The sequence below is a fragment of the Panthera pardus genome, unplaced genomic scaffold (genome assembly GCF_024362965.1).
Source record: "Panthera pardus isolate Hobbes unplaced genomic scaffold, ASM2436296v1 HiC_scaffold_16, whole genome shotgun sequence".
Lineage (NCBI taxonomy): Eukaryota > Metazoa > Chordata > Mammalia > Carnivora > Felidae > Panthera > Panthera pardus.
Window position 1 is genome coordinate 126,097,147 of NW_026526721.1, and position 8,119 is coordinate 126,105,265.

An 8,119-nucleotide genomic window follows, 5' to 3' on the forward strand; every position below is an offset into this window, starting at 1 on the left:
TATTATTTTAACTTGTGAATAACCGCTAACAGGCTATTGCTCCATACAGCTAAAAACAGACCCAAGATGACTGTAATAACATCTGCTGGTGGTAATAAAACACAGAATTAAGGTATCATTTATTATGTGAATTACCAAAGCAGTACAGTTTCTAAGTGTTTTTAAAAAAATTATATTACCTTCTATGTCAAAACATGTCCTCAGTAATTCACTAATCCAAAATAATGAAACCCTCTGAGAGCTCAGGCACATCCCCCTTTCCTTCCTCTATAGGGTGTTCTGTTATTCTTGTTCAACTCATTTTTAGGCCCATCTTCACACCTCAGCTATTCTAGAACCTACAGGGTTGTTTCCTGTCAGTTAAAGGCTTTGTGAAGAAAGCATGTATTAAACCTTCATTTGCCAGTCAATGATATCAATAATTTAACAGTGAGAAAGAGATGAAAAGGAAACTGTTTTAAGTGGGAAAAGTCAGAGACGGATCATGACTAGGGAGGAAAGGGGAGAAACGCTATGTAGACCAAAACACACGATGAGAACACATGATGAAGAATTTTGAAACTCTGGGCTTATTTTGCTATTTCTACTGGTATACTATCTGACTATCATTGATAATTAGTTTTTGTTAATGGTATTTAATGATGTTTTCAAGATTTCCAATGCCTTTAACAAAATATCACATCAAGAATGGTCTGATATGGTGGAAACAGTATCTCTTAAATTTTCATGTATATATTAAATGTGAATATCTGGGGATCTTGTTAAAATACATATTGATTCACTAAAAAAGAAATCTTTTGATCAAATAATATCTAGATGAGGAGTCAGCAAACTTTTTCTATGAATGTCCAGATAGTAGACATTTCAAGCTTTAAGGTCTCTAACTACTTAACTTAGTAGGTGGAGGAGAAAAGCAGTCAGATCATCTGTAAACAAATGGGTGTGGCTGTGTTCCAATAAAACTATTTACAAACATAGGCCGTAGGTCAGATTTAGCCCTTGGACCACAGATTGCTGACTCCTGATCTAGACCAGTATCTAGATACCTCTTTATCAATCCCTCAGTATCATATTAGTATTTTCTATTTGATTATCTCTCCCAATACAGGTTTGAATTAGATTTCTGGACAAAAAAATACTTGGACAATAAATACTGCTTCCTCTTGAGAAATTATTTTGAAACACATGTTAAAATACTAATGACCTATAATATCATCAAGTCAATCTTTCTTCTCAGGGATAGTCACCAATGCACCTCCTATATGCCCCATTACATAAAGCTTTTAATTGAAATGTTTTGAATTGGTAAATTTTTGCTGTCAAAAGTTAAAAAAAAAATAAGAGCGTAATTTAACATTTTTTACTCTTAAAAAAAAAAAAGTTTTATTCTTTAAAAAAATACCGTGGGACTCCTCTACTTAAAAGCCTTCTTGGGGCATTGGGTGGCTCAATCAGTTAGGCAACTAACTCTTGATTTTGGCCCAGGTCACGATCATGGTTCGTGAGACTGAGACCCATGTCTAAATATCCACTGCACTCTCAGCGGGGAGCCTGCTTGGAATTCTCTCTCCCCCTCTCTCTGCCCCTCCCCTGCTTGTACTCTCTCACAAAACAAATAAACATTTAAAAAAAAGCCTTCTTGGAGTGGCTTTGGGTGGCTCACTCAGTTGAGCATCTGACTTCAGCTCAGGTCATGATCTCACACTCCGTGAGTTCGAGCCCCACGTCGGGCTCTGTGCTGACAGCTCAGAGCCTGGAGCCTGCTTCAGATTCTGTGTCTCCCCCTCTCTCTGCCCCTCCCCTGCTCATGCTCTGTCTCTGTCTCAAAAATAAATTAAAAAAAAAAAACATTAAAAAAAAACATAACAAAAACAAAAGCCTTCTTTAGCTCCCCACTCTAAGAGTTTAGCATAGCACATAGGTCATTCATAAGTTGGCCCCAACCTACCTCACTGATTTTATTTCCTATTACTGTTTGTTCATGCTCTTCAAGAATAAAAAACATGACAAATAACACTGTAAAAACTTACAGGAGATAAAACACTAACTTCAGGGTAGTGGTTATTTCTGGAACGGGATGTGGAAACTAGGGAGGGGACCTCTAGGATTTCAACTATATCTGGGATGATTTTTGTTTTAAACAATGATGATGATAATAATGCAAATATTAATAAACAAAGATCTGAAGCAAATATGATAAAATGTTAAGATTTGACAAAGTAAGTGATAATAAGGAGTGTTTTTTCTATCATTCACTATACTTTTCTATTTGTTTAAAATAGGCATTGACAGGGGCGCCTGGGTGGCTCGGTTGAGCGTCCGACTTCGGCTCAGAGTGTGATCTAGCGGCTCCTGGGTTCGAGCCCTGCATCAGGCTCTGTGCTGACAGCTCAAAGCCTGGAACCTGCTTTGGATTCTGTGCCTCCCTCTCTCTCTGCCCCTCCCCTGCTCTCGCTTTCTCTCTCTCCCTCTCAAAAATAAACATTAAATTAAAATAAATAAAATGAAATAAAATAAAATAAAATAGGCATTGACAACATACACTCTTGTGGGCCAAATTTGGCCCACTCCCTGTCTTTTAAGGCTTAGGGCTAAGAACAGTTTTACATTATTAAAGGGTTGTTTAAAAAAAACAAAGAAGTCTAAGTGACAGAAGCCTTGTGACCTACAAAGCCTTAGATATTTACATCTGACCCTTTGTAGAAAATATTTACCAACCCTGGTTTAAAATAATTCATAAGAGCCACCTGGGTGGCTCAGTTGGTTGAGCATCCGACTCTTGATTTCAGCTGGGATCATGATCCTGAGTTTGAACCCTGCATCAGGCTCTGTGCTGAGCATGGAGCCTGCTTAGGATTCTCTCTAAAATAATAATAACAACAACAATAGTAATAATAATTATTATAATTAAAATACTAGTCATTTCATTTTAATTGAAACTTGCAAATTATTATTATTATTCATAGGAAGCAAAGAAAGATTTAAAAAAAAGAGAACAAGTAGGAAGGCATCTGAGTCAAGGAAGAATGGTTTTATTTTCTTGCGTTAAGTATCTTCAGGAGTTAAACATTTTATATCACCTTTCTCTTTAAATTAGCTTTTTATGAATTACTTTTTCAACTTTTATCAAGAAATTTCATCAAATTTTATTCTGTCTTATGGTAATGGGACTTATTTAAAAGAGTGATGGGAGACTCTTAATAAGATTTGATCTTAGTCCATACTTGTTCAAAAATTGGAAAGCTCATTTAGAGCCCAGTGTGGGATTTTTAGTTAGGTGTGCTTAGATTGGGAGGGTCAGAGGGGACCTGCTCATGAGCTGTCAGCCAGGAACATAGGAGAGGTATTACATGGGACTTATTCTTGGCCTCAGGTTCACATTTTCTACTTTCTTTTCAGATAATTTTTTCTTTTCTCACAGAAGATAATGGGGGAGAAGGGTTAAATAAAATTCAAAACACTGTATTAAGGTAAGTTTCTGGTTATAATGGTTGTGAGATGTTGGAATAGGTCAGTGGAGAAGGTGAATTATTATTATTATTATTTTTTAATGAGCAGACAGGTTACTGAGAGGGAAACAGTGAGATAATATATCTAAATATCTTAGCATGCCTTAGCTTACAAGAACTGTTAGCTCTTATATTATTACCATTTTGAGATTTCTATATAGGTATTCTCTTTTCTTTATAAAATATTAAGCAAATCACTATTGCCTATGTACATTGAAAGCATTTTCCTCTTATTTTTGTAATTAATTTCCAGTTTCTCCTCCCAGCATAGACCAACTTCCCTAAAGATATTACCAGTTGTAAATCAATGAATGAGGAGACTCACAGATTTCACAGAAATGCTCAGTGAATGAGAATATCTAGACCCAAATCATCATTTCATAACCTTAAGTATGTACGTATAGCTTTAAATTTTAGTGTCGCTGATAACTACAAATGTGCATAGCACAGCCACAAAATAAATACAATGTAAAAATTATTCATCTGATCACAATATTTTTTCCTACTTAAATGAAAATATTAATGAGAATGTTAAAATTAACATTAACTTTTTAACTTGGTCATATATATGCCACCTCTAATATCCAATTATTCTTTTTTAAATTTACTATAAAGACACACAAAATGGCATAAAAATAATATAAAAAAGTACTAATGATCCACCACCAGATTATGAAATTACTAACACTACTGAGGTCCCCTGGACATCCTTCCTCAGTTCCATCTCTCTTCTTTCCCCAGAGATTAATTTAATCATTGTTCTGAACATTGTATTTGGTGTGTCCAAGTATTTCTTCATAGTTTTTGTACAATGACATAACCTCTAAATAATTCACATCATCATTTTACAATTTATTTTGTTAATTTGGATATATGTGCCATATGTCATACATTCACGTGGTAGAGACAATGCTCACTAGGTATATTCTATATGCTTCCCTGTGTTTCTTAGCTTTTGGGCTGAAATCACTGGACTGTGAGTGGATGGGAAGTGTGTCACATGTGGGAATAAGGCAGTAAAAAGCAACATCTCTTTCTTCCCCATCCTCTGTGAACTTATAAGTCATGTATTCCAGATGGGACAATGGGGCAGCTATAGGAACACAGAGCATCTATCACCCTGGGTCCCTGAGTGAGGTGGAGCAGAACCTACTGCCAACCCATGTTAGACATAGAAAACGAACAAGAAATAACTGTTGTGCTAAGACATACACACATACACCCAAGGGGGAAGATAACTGCCTTTCAGGAATTATTAAAGCTATACTACCAGTAGCAGGGTAGATTCAAAGCCTTTTGAAAACACTACTATCCTGTGACCCTAGAATGGTATTTATTCCCACTTGCATGAAGAAGCAAATCTCATACACTCTAGTCTTTACCTTCTTTGAAGACCCTTACTAACAACATTTTCAGACAAGGGCCTACATGTTCATGAACTGTTTCCGGTATGTCAGTTTCATTTTCTCAACTAGATGTTAAAGTCTTTAAGGAATCATGTCCTCCCTTTTTTTGGTACCCCACACTGCACTTTATAGTCTACACATGCATATATTGATGCATGGCTGACTGGAAGTATAAGGATTAATATTAAATGCCTAATTTGTGTAAGGCACCTTGCTTGTATTTCACCTAAGTTATCTTGATCCTTATTATTTCCATTACACAGATGAGGATATTAAGGCTAAGTAACTTTCCTTTGGTCACAGAGCTAGAGAGATGAAAGGTGTGAGGAGGGCAATTGAAATGTCTGCCTAACTCTAAAGCCTTGCTTTTTAGTTCTTTTTTTAATGAACTGAATGAGACCATGCCTAGCGTAAGGCAGGAACTTTAGTAGAATATGAAATGGTTAACACAAATAGTATTTATTCACAAGTTCTGCACACATTAAAACATTTCCATGGATACTTGTCAGGACTCCAGATTGTTGGATCTTACCTTGATCACCTCTGGGGTCTGCTGAATCAAAACCACTGAAGTACTTTCTTTAGCTTTATCACCAACAGGACTTCTACAGACTGATAAATTGGCCTGGGAGGAAGTGGTCAAGGTTTCCTGTAGAATCTGCATCATTTCCTTTTCTTGTGATAGGCTACCTCTGCCCGATTTGCATTCAACTAGTTCTTGAGCAAAGTCTTCAATGCTTTCTAGAATTCGTAGTAAGAGGACTCGATCCTCCTCCTCTATTTTGTGTCCATTGGTTTCAATAATCCTTGTTAGACAGGAAGGCGAGACTTTCTCGGTGGCTGCAGAGACTTTAGATTTAGGTTCAAGATCTATAGGAAGCTGACTAGTTAATGGACTAGGACTACTTAGAGAGTTAGAGCTTTTACCTTTGGCAAGTGGCTCTCTTAGAGAGGTCTCCATTTTCTGTGAAAATGATTCCAAATCCATTAACAATTTATCTATCTCCTCCTGGCTGTTAAGATTCATAAAATCTCTGTGGCCTCCCTCTTCAACTTTAGGAACTTTTGATTTAAAATCCTCCTCAGGTAGATTAACAACTGGCTTCTCAAATATCTTACCACTTTCATTTTGCACAGAGGCAGGACATTTTTTAAGATGAGTAACACGGTTTGAAAATTCTGCTTTATCTTCATTTAACAATTGACCAGGTCCATTCTCTGCCCTTTGTCCTTTATCTGATGCTTTCTTTCCATCAGACTCTTCTTCAATATAAAGGGTTTCCATTAGGTCACTAGAAGAAACATTTTCTAAAGGGTTCATGGTTAATGACTGTGATTGAAGCTGGGTATCTTTTAGGGTTCTGGGATCATTTACTTCAGAGTTATATAAGGGATTTGTAGAGTTATTTGGAATGGAACTTACAGCGTCTGTTTTCCTAGAACTGTGTTTGTCATCTTGCAGTTCTATAGTTTGAAACTGTCCAGAGTCAGGGGCTGAGAGCTGGACAACATCTTCATATTTAGGGGGTTGTTCAGTGCCAAATACTGGGGAAAAGGGAGTCAGTTGTAAACTGGGCATATTACTGACGAGTTCTGTTAAATCTATAGCATCATTATTCCCAGGCTGCATGAATTCAAACGGTAGCTTTTTCAGATAGGATGCTAACCTGGTCATTACATTCATATAGACAGTTTCAGAGCTAGAAATTGCATCATTACCATTTCCTTCATTGATGCTACTCCCTGACTTTTTCTTTATGCATTGTTTTATGATATCTGTGCATTTTTTCAAATCCTCAGAGCATTTCAGCAAGATGTCCAAGCACATCTTTATGTCTGTTCCAGAAGAAAAATTATCTATTTTATGTTTTTCCAAAATCTGAGTAACCAGGTCTTCTTCAGAGAAGTTGTGAAGAAGCACTGATGTCAAGTTTGCATCAAGTGAGTTTCTATGGGACAAAGATTTTTCCTCAACTGAGGAACTCCGGAGTAAACCAAAGGATGGGGAGTTCCCATCATTGTTATAATGGCCACAGAGCAAGTCAAAATCAACTGACCTCCTATTAAATGAGTCAGACTTAACTTTTCTTCCCTTTTTGTAAGCTGCATGGTTAGAGTTTTTGAGCTTTTCAAAGGAAAATTCTTTTATTTTCCCGCTAGCAAAACTGATCGCTTCTCCTGCAATGTCTTTTAAGTTACAGGTGTTCTGAAATGTAGATCCTTTCTTGACCCTGGGTATGCCTGTTAGGGCCTGCTGGTGATAGTCACCCTCAGCTGAGGAAAACCCATTTTCGTGGGGTAGAAACATAGAGTTCAGATCTGCATCTTTGAACTGAGACACAGGGATGTGCAAGAGGTCTGCACAAACACTATGATGTACCACAATGCAATCAACTCCATGTGTAAAGGTGTGGCAGGTTCCAGTGCAATAATGTATAGCTTGCTCAAAACGTCGGTCTATCACCACACTGCTGTAGTGGTTCACAGTACTGACTACAAGTCTGTAAGTTGCTGCCATAATATCGAATCCACTCAGTGATGGGAGTTGGAATCTTCTAGAACTTATTTCAAGTAAATCCTCTTAACTTACACTCAGGTGAAAATATACTTGATGACAATGTTCAGTGGTTTCTTGCAAATAAAATGACCTTTCCCACAAAGAAAAAAACATCTAAATTTGAGGTTTGGTAACTGTCAGGATACAGTAGCTACTGCACATATGTGCTTGTATTATTAGCAAGTCTAATAATTTAATAATTGTGTTCTTTAGTTTTATTTAGTAATCTCATAATACTGTAAGTTTATAAAATCGTCTTTTAGTTCTTCAGCAGTTCTATGATGCAGAAACTTATTGCCATAAATTTACTGTCATAAATCTTAGTTGGAAGTACAGAAGTATTGTGATAACTCAGTCCTCCAAAGATTTAAATGATCCATTTTTTTTTTGTGAGTGACAAACCTAAAAAAAAAGAAAAGAATTTTAAAAATACGATTTCTTAATACTGAGAGTTCTTTTATTTCCTCTTTTGCCCCCCCACTGCAGTTAATCACCAAGCCTTATTCTTTGCCATATCACTGCTTATCTTTGATTCATGTCTTTGTTTCATCACACCCTGTACTCCTTACTATGAGAGTATTACTACCTCAACTCTGCCTTGTTACAACTGCCTTCCAGTTGATATTTCTTACCCTACCCTCCTTGCC

The 8,119-nt window shown here is 36.6% G+C and overlaps 1 protein-coding gene across 2 annotated transcripts in view; it reads right to left on the reverse strand.

Annotated features, from left to right (window-relative positions):
* PPP2R3A (protein phosphatase 2 regulatory subunit B''alpha) overlaps nucleotides 1–7,880 on the reverse strand; it is a 166,360-nt gene extending 158,480 nt beyond the window's left edge. The window contains exon 1 of one of the 2 annotated variants that reach the window (XM_053903791.1): nucleotides 5,448–7,880. In XM_053903791.1, the coding sequence (XP_053759766.1) occupies nucleotides 5,448–7,433 (1,986 nt within the window). In that variant the 5' untranslated portion in view covers nucleotides 7,434–7,880. The remainder of the gene's footprint in view (nucleotides 1–5,447) is intronic. The other variant, XM_053903790.1, reaches the window with a different exon arrangement.
* Nucleotides 7,881–8,119: the final 239 nt, after the last annotated feature.